The sequence below is a fragment of the Martes martes genome (assembly GCF_963455335.1).
Source record: "Martes martes genome assembly, chromosome: 12".
Taxonomy (NCBI): domain Eukaryota; kingdom Metazoa; phylum Chordata; class Mammalia; order Carnivora; family Mustelidae; genus Martes; species Martes martes.
In genome coordinates this window covers 17,357,694-17,373,097 of record NC_137900.1, presented here as the reverse complement: position 1 = coordinate 17,373,097, position 15,404 = coordinate 17,357,694, and the positions used below count along the sequence as shown (strand labels likewise).

Below are 15,404 nucleotides of genomic sequence, written 5' to 3'. Positions count from 1 at the left end.
ATTATTATTATTTTAATTTTAAAAATTTTATTGTGTTATATTTTCACCATACAATACATCATTAGTTTTTGATGTAGGTTCCAAGATTCATTTTTTACATATAACACCCAGTGGTCCATGCAATATGTGCCCTCCTTAATATCCACCACCAGGCTCACCCATCTCCCCACCCCCCAAATTCTAGTTTGTTTCTCAGAGTCCACAGTCTCTCATGGTTCGTCTCCCCCTCCGATTTCCCCCAACTCACTTCTCCTCTCCATCTCCCAATGTCCTCCGTGTTATTCCTTATGCTCCACAAGTAAGTGAAACCATATGATAATTGACTTTCTCTGCTTGCCTTATTTCACTCAGCATAATCTCCTCCAGTCCCATCCATGTTGATGCAAAAGTTGGGTATTCATCCTTTCTGATGGCTGAGTAATATTCCATCATATATATGGACCACATCTTCTTTATCCATTCATCTGGGTAAGAGCCAAGAGGGCATCTTGGCTCTTTCCACAGTCTGGCTGTTGTGGCCATTGCTGCTATGAACATTGGGATGTATGTGGCCCTTCTTTTCACCACATCTGTATCTTTGGGGCAAATACCCAGTAGTGCAATTGGTAGGAATTATTAATGACTTATGATCCCCACATTTTGGGGACATTCACCTCTTTCTGTCTGGTGAATTTCCCCGGGGCCTCTACAAACAATAGATGTGACCGCTGCGTGGTCAAGTAGAATCGGGTAGGTGAGCTCATTCTTGAGTGTGGTGGAAGAGCATCTGAAAAAGTAGTGCAATGAATACTTCTTTCTTCTTGAGGCTCCCTCTTCCTCTTTCCAGGTGTGCAACAGTGAATAGGCAGTGATGTGCAGTAGTTCAACACCTGGGTTCTGGACCCCATCACTAAGTTCAAATCCTGGTTTGGCTGCTTGGATAATTTTACTTGGGTAATTTAAGGCACATTGCGGCTTTGTCCCTCAGTTTGCACATTTATAAAGAAGGATAATAATAGAGCCTACTTTATACTTTTGTTATGAGGATTAAATGCTCTAAGATTCAAATGATATTTCTTGCTCAAAAAAAGTTGGCTTTTTTAATCAAAAGGGCTTGGAAATTTTTTTTAAAAGATTTAATTTATTGATTTGAAAGAGAGAGAGAAAAGAGCATGAGCAGGGAGGAGGGGCATAAGGAGAGGGAGAAGCAGACTGCCCCCAAGCAGGGAGCCGGACATGGGGCTCGATCCGAGGACCCTGAGACCATGACCTGAGCCAAAGGCAGATGTTTAACTGATTGAGCCACCCAGGTGCTCCAAAATGGTTTGGAGTTCTTAATCTAGTGTCTGGATTTCAGTCTTTGGGCATGTCAATGAACAATTTGGGGCCTCGGCTTTGCTACCTCTGAGTCTGTTGCATGGTCTCTGTTGTTCCCAAACTTGAGTTGTTGCAAGGATTAAAAATCATATAGGTAGACTCTGAAGACTTGAAAATTATTCATGTTCCACTCTCCCTGCCAAACACTTTCCCCAGTGGAAATGAATGATGGGACCATAAGTTAAAATTTATACTCTTAACTCTGAAACATGCAGTATTGTTTTGAAGGCATTGAGATACCTTTCTGTAGGAGGAGAGTGTGTCAGACTCACACCACCTGACCTGAATAATGAAGTGAAGCAGAGACACTAAGACCATCACTCCTTTTTCCACAGGTCTGCAGATCTGAAAGCAGGGCCACTGCCTCATTATCCTGATGACTCACAGACCCAGAGTGCTTCCGCTCTCCTCTGCTGTCCTTTCAAATTAAATTCATTATTCTACAAGATGTCTGTGGTTCCCAGAAATGACGCAAGTGATATGTGCCCTATTCAAAGCCGACATCTGACTCTCAGGGCGGTCTCCCAAGTGATCTGTACCCTGCCACTCGCTCTAAGAGCCACTGCCAATTCCAGTAATCCCCCCTTTTCTTTCTTAACAGAAAGCTCAGAGAGGATTATGGCTACACGGACTCCTTTAACAAAAAGCCTTGAAAAGCCTACTGTAAAAAACATGGATATTCTTGCCCAAATACATGAAGACAAAAAAATGAGTTTCTTTTGATACTGTTAACTAAAATGGGAGCATTCGGCCATCCACAAGGCAAAAAAGCAGGCATTGGATAGTTGCTTGAAAGTTAAATGAGCAGCTCTTGTTAGCACACGTTAGTTAAGTAGTTAATGCACATTAGTCCCTTCAGTCCTCGTCCTTGAAACAAACCTGAAATACTTTTTAAATCTAGTCTGAGAGGCACATTGTCTTGAACATCTTTTGTCACATGAAATAATTTACAGGCAGCAAATATAACACATCCTCACCAAGGAAACCACACCTGTCAGAAGCGTGGCTGGTCAGTAAGGAAGGTCACTCGGGAATATGCCCGGATGATGAGTCAGCAGCTGCCATTCCAACCACACTCCAGTTTCTTTAAAGCATGGCATCTGTTAGGTGTTTTTGTAAACCCAACAAAAAGATCTCCTTATTCTCCCTTCCCTTGTTAACATTTTCCAATATGTGTAGGGATGTTAGCATTTGAATTTTTGTTTTTATTTAATTTTTTAAAAAATTTTTAAAAATTAAATAAAATTAAATAAATTTTATTTAAATAAATTAAATAAAATTAAATAAATTTTATTTAAATAAATTAAATAAAATTAAAAAAATTAATTTAGAGAGAGAGAGAGAGCATGTGAGCAGGGATAGGGGCAGAGGGAAAGGAAGTGAGAGATTCTTTTTTTTTTTTTTTTTTTTTTTTAAATTTTATTTATTTATTGGACAGAGAGAGTTAGATCACAAGTAGGCAGAGAGGCAATTAGAGAGAGAGAGGAAGAAGGCTCCCCGCTGAGCAGAGAGCCCCATGCGGGGCTCGATCCCAGGACCCCGAGATCACGACCCGAGCCGAAGGCAGAGGCTCAACCCGCTGAGCCACCCAGGCGCCCCAGGAAGTGAGAGATTCTTAAGCAAACTCCCCACTGAGCTTGGAGCCCGACTCGGGGCTCGATCTGAGGACCCTGAGATCACAACCTGAGGCAAAACCAAGGGTTGGATGCCCAACCGATTGCACCACCCAGGCGCCCCTGAATTTTTATAATCCTGTAAAGTAGCTAGGGCAAGTGTTATTTTCTCCATTTCACAGATGAGGAGACTGATGATCACAGGGGTCAAGGAACTTGCCCAAAAGCACATTTCAGGAGTAGTGAATAGTGCAGGCAGGTGTGTTATTGCAGAGGAACAGGACGCGCTGGAGGATCTGGAGTGATTTTTCTCTGAAACAGGTGTGTCGTGTGAAGCCCTGATTGCCAAAGGAGCGTAACTTCTAAGAGGTGTTGCTGCTGTAGGATAGACACGAATTATAATATAACCTTTGTATTGTGTGTATTACATATAATATATACTATGTATCTATAAATAATAAAACAGTTTCGCATTTTTGGTCACTGCTGGTCCATCTCCAGTTCACCCAGAGATTTCTATCTTGTTGGGTTCTCCTCCTGGATACTCTTGTCTCCACTTCCAGCCACTCTATTAAGTTTCTCTTCACTTTGACCGATCCTTTGTGATGACTGTAATGGCATCTATAGACCAGGAATGGGGCCCTTTGCATGGATTATTGCATTTAACTTTCACAGCAATCCTAAGAGGGAGGATTATTCCTATTTTATAGAGGAAGACACTAAAGCCTAGAGAGGTTACCTTACCTAAAGTTACTAAACTTGGAATTACCCAGAAATTTAATGGCTTATAATAACAGTTGTTTTATTATATTCTATGATTTTGTGGGTCAGGAATTAGGCAGGACTCAGCGGAGAAGGCTGAACTCCGTTCCAGGACATCAGGGAGGATGGCTTGTCTTGGACTAGGTAATCTATTTCAAGATGGCGCACCCACATGGCAGACAACTGGACTGTTAGCCAGCGAACTTAGCTGTTCTCCATGTGGGCCTGTCCACGTAGCTGCTTGAGCTTCCTCATAGTATGTTGGTTAGGTTCCAGGAGTGTTCCATACTTCCAACAGTATGTTGGTTAGTATTCCAGGAGACCAAAAGTGGAAGCTGTCAGTCTCTTTTAAGGTTTGGTCCCAGAAACTGTCATGATGTCATTTCTGCTATATGTCATTGCTCGGGAAGTCATAGGGCTCTCCTAGGTTAAAAGACAGGAACATAGACCTGACCTGTCATTGGGAGGAGTGTCAAAGAATTTGCAGCCTTGTTTAATCTACCACAGAAAGGATGAGAATCCAGATTATAGCCATGACACCATATTGTATCTCCATTAGTACAATACCAGGTGCAATTCTTGATCACTGCATTTATCTTTGTATGAGAGTGACTGGACCGTGAGCTCCTTAAGAGCAAGGATCTTGCTTTTTTTTTTTTTTAAGATTTTATTTATTTATTTGACAGAGATCACAGGTAGGCAGAGATATAGGCAGAGAGAGAGGAGGAAGCAGGCTCCCTGCTGAGCAGAGAGCCCCATGTGGGGCTCGATCCTAGGACCCTGGAATCAGGGCCTGAGCTGAAGGCAGAGGCTTTAACCCACTGAGCCACCCAGGTGCCCTGAATCTTGCCTTTTACATCACAGGTCACGGATAATACCCACCTAAGTGTAGTTGATGATCCATAAAGCTGAAGGAACGAATGATGAAGAGCTGAGTTCTAGCCCTGGCTCTGCTTTGAAGGAGCTCTGTTAGCCCAAGCAGGATGTTGAACTACTCTGGACCCTGTTACTTGCACAGTAAAATAAGAATTTAGAATTTGATAATCCCTATAGTCTTCCTTTTCCCAGCACTACCTTTATTAGTGTGCTTGGGCTGCTTAAACAAAGTGCCATAAATCAACAGGTGAAACAACAGAGAGTTATTTTTCCCAGTTCTGGAGGCCAGGAAATCCAAGACCAAGGTGTTGTCTGATTTGGTTCCTGGTGAGAATCCTCCTCCTGGCTTGAAGACAGCTCCTTCTTGCCATATCCTCAGATGGTAGAGAGAGAAAGTGTGAGAGCTCTGGTCCTTCTTCCTCTTCTTATAAGGACATCAATTCCATCGTGCGCAATCTACCCTTATGACTTCATCAAAATCTAATTGCCTCCCAAAGGCTCTGTGTCCTAATACCATGACACTGGGGGTAGGGATTTGATATATGAATTTTGGGAGACAGTTTAGTCCATAACAACCATTCTATGAATCTACTCAAGATAATTAATTACAAAATAAAGAGATCTCAGATAGGGGTCTCAATGAGAGGAGACTAGGAGTCAAGAATGAATGAAAATGAGAAGTAAAGGATGAGAATGAAAAGAGAAGTAAAGGAAAGGATTGTTTTATTAACCAGAGCGAAGGATGTGATTGAGAAGAGGAATCGACTTCAGGTTTAGATGCAAATCCTTGAGTTATGCTGATAGCACTTGGATCAGAAGGAGGGAATTTGATGGAGGCCTTTTCAGAGGTTGAGGACATTCAACTTGGGAACTATTTGGCCACAAGGGGTAGGAGAAAGTTATAGACCGTAGCAGACTCTACATTTTGTGCCAGAGTGATAGGGGAATGCAAATTCAGCAGCAGTTCCCAACGGTGACTAGAGAATTATCTGATGAACTTTTAAAAAATACTGATACCTGGACTCCTCCCAAGATGATTTAATTCAGGGTTTTTGGAATTGGGGCTGGAGTGGCAGTATTTTTCAAAGACCCCAGGCAAACCCACTGTGCAATTTCTAATTAGAGTTAATTAAAGGCATAGATTTCTGGCTGCTGTGGAGTGATAAAATACTGAGGATTGAAAGGTGATAGCCACCAAATAACTTGGGGTGTGGGTTGTATGGTATGTAGATTATGGCTTCCCAAAGATGCCTACAACCTAATCCTTAAAACCTGTGCATATGTTAAGTTACATGGCAAAGAAGAATGAAAGTTGTTAATCAACTGACCTTAAAAGAGGGAGATTATCCATGTTTATCCTAATAGGTCCAATGTAATCACAAGGGTCTCTAAAAAGGGAAAGGTGGCTATGGAAGAATAGTCAGAAAGGTGTAACATTATTTGCTTTGAAGACAGAGTAAGGTATGTCTAATCAAGAAATGGGGGCTGCTGGGGTGCCTGGGTGGCTCAGTGGGTTAAAGCCACTGCGTTCGGCTCAGATCATGATTCCAGAGCCCGCATCGGGCTCTCTGCTCAGCAGGGAGCCTGCTTCCTCCTCTCTTTCTGCCTGCCTCTCTGCCTACTTGTGATCTCTCTCTCTCTCTATCAAATAAACAAATAAATAAAAATCTTAAAAAAAAAAAAGAAATGGGGGCTGCTTCTAGAAACTGGGGGAAGCCAAAAAAAAAAAAAAAAAGATTCTGCCCTAGTGCTTCTAGAAAGGAATGCAGCAGAATGCAATTTGGTTGACCTTAAAGCTTTGTTTTAGCCTGGTGAGACCTGTGTCAAACTTCTGACCTACCCAACGATAAAATAAATTCAAGTTACTCTATGCCACTGAGTGTGTGGTCTCTGATACGAGTAGTCCATTCAGGAAGTCCTCTTGGAAGAGATACATTTTGATGAACTGTTACGTAGGGACATTGTTGACAGAGGAAAAACTCTAAGATGTTAGAATTTAAATCCATTAGAACTTTAAAGAAATTCTCCAGGCTGAATAATAGCTACCCAGAATGTTTAAAATCAAAAGTCAAAGGAATAAAACTTACGTGATTGTCACTAAATTCCTCGATGGAGTCAAAGGCAAGAAATTCTGGGGAATTTTTCTCAGCAGTGTTACTTGAATTGTGATCAACTTCCCTGATTTAAAGGCTGACAAAACACTTGTTTTACCTGGATGGTTTTAAATTACTTAAGTCAGCAAAGAAACAGATAGAATCTGTAGCTTCCACACAGCTCATCACCTGAATGTAAACTGGAACTTAATATTCCTATCGCTCTCCTTTAATCAGATCTGTAGACTCTGCTGGTGGTTTTTCATTGGGTCCTCCTGAATGAAAAATAATTGGTTAATCACACACACACACACAGAGTGCCAAAAACCTTCCATATGTACATTTCGTTGTTAAAGTACTTTTATTGAGGATTTATATATCACATGACCTGTGTTAGGGACTCATCCATGAATGTGACAGGCAAAGTCCTTGTTCTAATGGAGCTCACAGCCTGGAGGAAAACACATACAAGTAATCGAGTACGTTACAGTAGAATAGAACATATAGATTGGCATAGCAGAACAGGGGTGGGGCGGCTGACTTGATGTGGGGGCAGGAAAGGAGGCGTAGGTTGGGGTTGGAGGGGCTTCTTGTGGAAGGTAATTTGTAAGCAGCAGTAGCAAACCCTGCGAAACCACTAAAAATGGGAATTCCCAGCCGTGTTAAGCCAGACCTGTTAAGCCTGAAATCCTGGGGATGAGACACCAAAATCGGTGTTTTAATAGATCTCTGAGTGGTTCAGATCTATGCTAAAGTCTGAGAACCAGACGATCATACCTGGGCTGCAGGAGGTCACCTGGAGGACTCTCACACTGTTGCTGGGGCTGTGGCCCCTCTCCCAGAGACACTGAATCCTTTGGTCTGGGATAGAACCTGGGAATCAGTATTTTTAAAACCCTGGGTGCCAAGGTTGAGACCACATCTTCAAGCTGACAGCTGAAGCCTGAGTTAGCCAGGCAGTGAGGGCTGGTGAGAGGGCAGGAAAGGATTATAGCCCAGATGCAAGAGAAAGCCCGAGATTCCTGGGATTTGATAAGGCTAGGGAACACACACAAGGCAACTTCATGGCTTAAGATAAGGTTCATAGTTATACATTTGTTTATTGTAGTACTTCTTAAACTTTAATGTGCATAGAAATTATCTGAGGCTCTGGTAGAAACACAGACCCTTACGCAGTAGGAAGGTTCTGTCGCCCCAGCGCCTCCTGATCAGGACCGCAGAACGATGTTACTATGCTTCAGCCCAGGGCCAACATAAGGGCACCTAGCCGGGGTGAATTGCAGATGCCTGCTGCTGTATGGGTGTGTTTTGAGGGTAAGGAGGAGAGATGCATCCAAGCACAACCTCCCAGCCTGCTCTTCCGATTATTTTCCACCAAGGTCGCACTGCTTTTAGCTTAGCAGTAACCCTCCAACCCCCAATCTAGCTGAATGCATCCCCTGGCCAGGTCCGCAGAGCCAGCTCATTAAGTGACCGCTGGAGCTCTCTGTAACGTGCCAGCCAGCCAGGGAGGCGCTGGTCGAGGAGGGGGGCTCTCCGGGGACCTCTGTTCCCCTCTCACTTTCCACCTCTCCTGGCTGACAGCAGCGGTGCCTGCGGCAGAGCTTCTCTTTGCAGCAGCCCCTCGCACTTGGCTCGCACTTCTGGGCGCTGTCCATGGTTGCAGCATCTTTAGGCGCGCCACGTCAGGAGGCCGCAGCGGGGCCCTGCGATTGGCGGAGGAGCCCCTCGCCATCCCTCCAACACCCCCGCCCTCGCGCGTGGGCCCCGAGCCCCGGCCCCGAGTCCCGGTCCCGCAGGCGCGTGCCAGTGCGCGCGCGAGGCGCGCCCTGGGGCTCCCGGGCGGCACACCCACTTTCCTTATTAGGGCAGAGTCAGACGCACAGAGCGGGCGGCGGGGGCGTGAGGGTGGGGCGGGGAGCCCTGGGAGGCGACAGCCGAGGGCGCAGCCACAGCCTCAGCCGCCTCTGAGCGGCAGGAGGGAGCAGCGGTCGCTGCGCTCCAGCCGCCCAGTTTCCCGAGACCCCGCTTCTCTCCGCGGGCAGAGATCTTCCTCTGCGCCCCGCCGGGTACCCCTAGTCCAAACCTCTCGCGGAGACATGGAAGAATTTTTGCAACGCGCCAAATCTAAACTGGTAAGTTGGGGGAGCAACGCTATGTGCGTGTGTCTGTGTGTGTGTGCGCCTGGGTGTGTGTATCTGTGTGTGTGTGTGTGTGTGTGTGCGCGCGCGCGCGCGCGCTGATGAAAAGGAAAGGGCATTGCAGCAGAGAAGGAAGAAACAACTTTGCCACTTAGTTGTCAGGGTATGCGGGCTATCCCCCGGAAAGAATCTCGGGAACTCTGGTCCTTTACAGCAGGCAGTCTGTCTCCAGAATCCTCGCGCACAGGCAGGCAGAGTGCTGAGCTGGGGGTGGTCGACCTGGCAGAAGTCGGGTCCTGTGTGTCTAGCTTTGGTTCGTTTGGTCTGAGGTTGGAAAGAGGTAGAGCCAAACTGCAGTTTGCTTCTGAAGGCGAGAGGGTTAATGGGTGTGGTGCTCCTCTCAAAAATGAGCCCCGCCTTCTGCAGATGCAGTTACCTCTAAGTGTAAAGGGGAGGGGAAAAAAATCCCTTAGAACTGTGCTTTTAGCTGGAGGTGGTGGCAAAGCAAGAAAGGAAGTTAGGGTGCTGGCTGGGAAGGATGTGCGAGGGAAAGGCAGAGTTTACCCAGGCATCCCTCACAAAGAGCTTGCTCTAGTGCAGGAGTAAGGGACGTTCTAGCGTGAATCGCGCGTCTCCCAGTCCCTGTTCAGATCTGTAATTTGGGCAGAGGCAGAAGTGGAAACCCCAACTGTTGCTGATGATGTGGGGTTTGCCAGACTATTGTTCTCCTGGAAGGAGACCGGCTCGTTGGCCCGGTACAGCTGTACCACTGTCCAAAGAGCGAACTGTGATTTTATTGTGTGTGTTGACAGTTGCTACATATTCTGGAACAACCGATTCTAGCAGCTTCCTAATTCCAAACTATTTTGGCTCTCCAACATAGCGGTAATGCACATAATGGAAATGTTTCTGTTTCAGCACTTAGGAAAAAGCCTCTACTCGTTTACAAGCACTATCTTTAATGAACAGTGAAATTACCTTTCCTGGGCCTGGAATAGGAGGAAATGCATAATTTATGACGCCTTTAATCTTTAAACCTTCATAGAAGACAAAATACAAAGTCTGCATTAAGGTGACATCTTCATCACATGGCAGGATATTTGCAAGGTTACTACCATAACATATTTATGCTTGCACAACAAAGGGAGAGTAGACCCAAGTGTGATTCTTACAGTGATTTAACTCTATCTTTTAAAAGTCTGTCAGAGTTGATTACTGCTAATGTAAGTAATTTGTTTTGTACGTTAAGCCTCCTGGAGAGTCAAATGTCAGTGGGGATTTCAGAATTGAGAAAGGTGGTGGTCGTTTCTGTGTTTATGGCTGACCCCCTTATAGTTTTACTTGAGCACATGAAGGAAAATAGTGATTTCAGAAATTGTGTGCATTTCTTATGGTGTAAGTAATGTCTCTGTTTTTTGTTTTTTTGTGTTTTTTTTTAACCTAACAATGAGTGAAAAGTGGTCAAAAAGGAAAGTCAATCATGCCAACTTATTTATTTATTTATTTATTTATTTTGTTGGTGGGTGAAAATGAATGGCCGTCATAGATACATGCAGGTTTAGGCTGCACCTATGTTCCACTCCTCAAACATGTATTTTAACAATAAACATATAGACTGTGGGGTCTGATGTGAGCAAGAGATTTGCCTCCTTTCTGAAGAACAGTTGCTGGAATGGAAAAATTTCTTATTTCAGAGCAATCAGTTGAAAGTAATGGGTAAGTTTATTTACCAAGTCCCTTCACTAGCTGAGCAATTTGCTCTACACTATTAAAAAAAAAAAGACAGGAAAAAGAAGTGGTTGCTTGAGATACTGTTCCTAGTTGCCTGTGTTAGCCGGAAGGACAATTACTGCTAATTTTATTTTTTTCTCGAAATAGGTTTCTTTTCAGAGATCACAGTTCGTTTTTCATAACCACAGAAAAGGTGTTTTGCTCACTTTTGGTGTCATATTTCTCCTGACAAATGATATTTTCTAGGTAAATAAAATTTTTACCCAATTTGCAACATTAACTATCATAGTAGATAACCTTTTGTTTTAGAGGATAATCTTTGTTTTGGAGAAAAATATTAAGTCAGTTATTATGACATTCATTTGTCAGAAGTATATTCATAGTAAAGTAGTACTGTTTAAAAAAGCAGGCTAATACTTTGGGGAACATTTTAAGGAGAAGAAAATTGTGCTGGCTTTCGTTTAGGCCCGATTATACCAGAATTAGTTAGAATTTAGGTGTTCTGTTGAAGCTGTTTTCAGTCAGAAGTTAATATAGGCTTATCTGCATGAAAAGTCTAGCTGGCAAGGCTTTTTCCTACCTACTTGACTTCTTGCTTTGATATTCTGTAGTCATGATGTGTATCTTTTAATAGTTTGGAGTAGTCAGTGTTCTTTCCAAAGTCCCAGCATAACCTCACCATCATTGGAACCAGCTCATTCCAATAGACAAAAGACATTTTAAATTGCAAAATGGAGTAACTCTTAGTCATGGATAAAATTTCCAATGATCAAAACTTTGGAGAAAGTGTGCATCATTTTTGCTCCTGACTAGGAGCATTTATTATTCATTTGTCATTGTGAGGAGAGAAGAAGCTCCCCCATTCTAGGCCAGGCCCTGGTGTGGATCAGAAATCTTTGAAGGGGGAGGAATGCCTTTGGATTTTTATTGGGTAGTTTGGAGCTTATTTCTGTTGAAATTGGGGGAGCACGCAGTTCACTCCACTCCTGTGGACCCTTAAACTGAGGCAGATTCACTGGCATAATCCCAGCCCCCTCTCCCCTAAATCTCTCTTTCTGATACGTACCCTTCTTCCTGACAATATGCTGTATTTAAAAGAAACGGCAAAAGCAGACCCCAAGTGTGGCCTCAGTGGGATCCCTCCTGGCACTCAAATGCTTCTCTGGGGGCCTGCTTTCTACCTGGTCGGTACTTGCTCGGGTGCCTGGGTCTCCTTGATAACCATCACTGATGGTGGAGGGCAGCAAGGGAGGTAGTCCCTTACTCCAAGCATGGTCTCCCAAAATGGCACCTTCTTGACAAATAGGAAATTAATGCAATGATTATTAAACAAGACAGGAGAGTAAGCAGTGTGAGAACAAGACCCCCGAGACAGAAGAGATGCTGACCGAAGGGTGGGCAATGCTTTTTACCTGCATGCATTCCCCTGATGTGAGCACTCAGCTGTGTTTCCGGTGTGGACCCCACCGATAGAACCGCAAATGAGAAGAAAAACACATTTTCTTTTTCTCCTGCCAGTGCCCACCTGGCTTTTCTTCCACCTGTCCATTCAGAGCTCAAATAGGGACAGAGATCAAATCCTGTAGTTTTGTCCTGAAGTTTGAGCTATGCTTTCGATTTTTAGTTTTGCCATTTCTATGGTGGTGTCTTCGTTATTCGTTGTAGCATTTCTATGGTAGAAAAATTGATGAAGGGAGGGAAAGAGGGTTCCCCGCCCGCTCTACACTGTGATTTGGGAAACATCCTCCCCTTTCACAGTGGTCAGCTCAGAAAAGTATTCAGGCCAAGACCACCTCATGGTGGCAGTAAATAGTCTAAGTTCCCTTGAACTTTGGGACGAAGAAATGAAATTAATGAAGCATCAGAGTCCCAGGGCCCCAGCTGGTGGGAAGCCAAGGTCCCTACACTTGGCTACTGAGCCTCTGCCACTGCCTGGACCCCAGCAGCTGGTGCAATTCAATGCTAATGGATGGGGGGGGGTCACTGCCATCCACGTGCCCTAAGATGTAGATCACTAGGCAGCCTTGGGTGTTGGGTTGGAGGAGTGTCAGCTGCCACTGGAAGGATCCAGAGCACATCAATGTCTCAGGAATGCTGTTTTCAAAGAGAGGGTGGGGATAGGGTCGCCACTACAGTCTGAGGAATGCATCTGTCCCTTCCGCAGGGACAGCTGCAGGTGAAGAGCTCTATTCTGCAGCAGCAGGTATTAGTCACCACGTGGATGGACTCGTACAGGAGGGAAATTCCGCATGACCCAAATGCCAACTTAGACTCTCTGGTATGTGGCATAAGGACCAAGAAAACACATTCGGAAGTCTAAATGAGCAGCCACATTCGAGTTGTAGAGGAAAGGGGGGTTTTAAAAAGAAAGAAAAACACAGCAGCCTGTCTGCAGAGTCATCGTCTTGATTGGAAGTTGGAGGAATATATTCTTGATTCCTTTACGGGAAGGAAAGTGGGACTCGTCAATAAAAAGCGTCTCTAAAGTGACGGTTGCAGATACTTTGAAAGGGTTGCTGTGGTGAGGACTGGTAGGAATGGATGGAGCCCCGGTCTGAGCAGTTTCTTTTGGGGAGCTAAGCTGATCACAGACCAGGGGATCAGCTCCCTCCCCACCAGCAGTGAGGTGCACTTGAGACTTTGCCTGAGCATTGGTGAGCAGGAAGGAGACCAGGAATCCAAAGCACTTCTGTGAATGTGGTACCCCCCACCCTTCGGAGAGAAGAGCCCTTGATTGCTTTAGCCCCAGAGCCAGCTCAGACCAAGGACTGTGGATTATCCAGCCCCAGGGGCTGCGGAGAAGAGTCGGGCTTTTTCAGTGTAAATCTCACAGTGGATTGGTCTGCCTCAAAGGTAAAAAGAATTAGTCACTGCCACTCATCACCTTGGGTCTTGGAGGACGTGATTAGGTGAGCAAGAAACCGTTTAATTAATGATTGGGAATATTTGATGTTAACTAGATAAAAAGATGAGAGCTTTGGTATAACATGTTTATTTCTATTTGTAGCATTTATTTGGGCAGATACTAACATTGTTTGGGGGTTGGTGTGCCGGTGCCTGTAGGTTTGGTGAGCTCTAGAGAGCTCTTGTAAGCAATGATGGCTTGGTGATGGAGAGATCACTCTCCCTGTACATCCGCTCCACCCTGGAGTGCTAGCTGAGCAGAGAAAAGGGTGAGGGGGAAATACCTGTGTTTGGATGAAGGCTGCAAAAATGGAAAGAACATCTGGGGTCCAGAGAGGTGAAGTGCATGGTGTTGCCTTGGCCACTGATTCTGTTTGGACCCTGGGGTTTATGGGAGAGTCATAGAGTTTGGAGTCATCTTTGAAGAGAAACTGGGAAGGGGCAGGACTGACATAGAGGCAGCATTCACATGGAGTTTGATATGACTGACACCCTCTGGGCTTGAGCAGTACACACCCTGCACAATTGTACATGGCTTTCCTGCCCCAGGTCTCAGACTAACCTACTCAGAATCTCTGACAATGTGCCAGGTGCATTTCTATCTGTGCCCTGTGGCTTTGGGCTTCGGTTTCCAGGGAAAGGTAATCTTTTTTCTTAAGAGATCTTGGGAGGCAAAGTGGGTACTAGATTGCTCTGAAAAATCAAACCCACAAAGTCTGGGTTGGAAAAAATAAGTTGACAACACTGTCTTGGGTTTTTTTTTGTTTGTTTGTTTTGTTTTAGATTTTTAAAAAATTTATTTGTCAGAGAGAGAGAGAGAACAAGCAGGGGGAGCAGCAGGCAGAGGGAGAAGCAGACTCCCCTCTGAGCAAGGAGCCTAATGCAGGACTTGATCCCAGGTCCCTGGCATCATGACCTGAGCCAAAGGCAGACCTTTAACCGACTGAGCCACCCAGGCATCCCTTTACTGGAATATTTCTGACTCATAGATATTTTAAATTTTCAACCAGTCCTCACGGAAAAGAAGAACAAGGCCAACCCTTAACCAGCTGAGCCATCCAGGTGTCCCTGGTCTTGGGTTTTTAATCTAACAAATGGGATAATGATATCCACTTTGCAGATTTGTTGTAAAGCCAAAATGCTATCTCAGTAGTCCTCAGCACAGAACCTGGACAGTGGCTGCTTCCCTCCATTTGCCCCAGCCTGTGACTCTCTGCAGTTTCTTATCTCACCCAGTGGCACTATTGTCCACCCAGTTTCTCCAGCTGGAAACTTCCTTCTCCTCCACCCCATTCCCACCCACCTTATCCCAGGCATCCCTAAGTCATCCGGATGACTGCAGTGGTGGGCTCGCCAGTCTCCAGTAAACCACTCTCCCACTGCTGCCAGGGAGATCATTATGAAAGCACCGTTTGCACCTCTGTAAACCTCAGGACCCTTCTCTTGCTCTGAGGAAAACAGACAGCACTTGCAGCATGACCTTGGGATCTGACCCAGGGTGTGGCTCAGTGTCTTTGGGCTTCTCCTCCTCCTTGGCATAAGTAACTCCCACCCTTTCTTCAGAGGAGGTGAAGAAGGAATCTCTCCCTGAAGGACCTCTTCCCTCTCCACCTCCTTCACCACCTGACTCCACGTTGGGTTTTGCCGTAATGATTTTAGATCACTTACCGCAACTTGTCATTCTGTCTCTACTGGGGATGTTTGTTTGATTAATCAGAGTAAAAAAACAGGTCTCTGTCTATTGGATTTTGTTCACCATTGTATAGCAGGGCCTGGTGCAATGCCCGATGTTTAGGAAGTTGTTTGTTTTGGCCGTTAATCCTGCCATATAATCGTTAATTAAGTACAAAGAGCCTTCCAATTATGTCACCTGGAGAGTTTTTCACCCATTGCTCCGTTTGGCTTCTCTGTCTGGTGTGCCAGTGTCC

The 15,404-nt window shown here is 44.9% G+C and overlaps 1 protein-coding gene across 4 annotated transcripts in view; it reads left to right on the top strand.

Moving 5' to 3' along the window:
- Positions 1 to 8,723: 8,723 nt before the first annotated feature.
- Positions 8,724 to 15,404, top strand: part of PRUNE2 (prune homolog 2 with BCH domain) — a 260,015-nt gene continuing 253,334 nt past the window's right edge. For all 4 annotated transcript variants that reach the window (XM_080820337.1, XM_080820336.1, XM_080820335.1 and 1 more), the window contains exon 1: positions 8,724 to 8,835. In XM_080820337.1, coding sequence (XP_080676463.1) covers positions 8,800 to 8,835 — 36 coding nt within the window. In that variant the 5' untranslated portion in view covers positions 8,724 to 8,799. The remainder of the gene's footprint in view (positions 8,836 to 15,404) is intronic.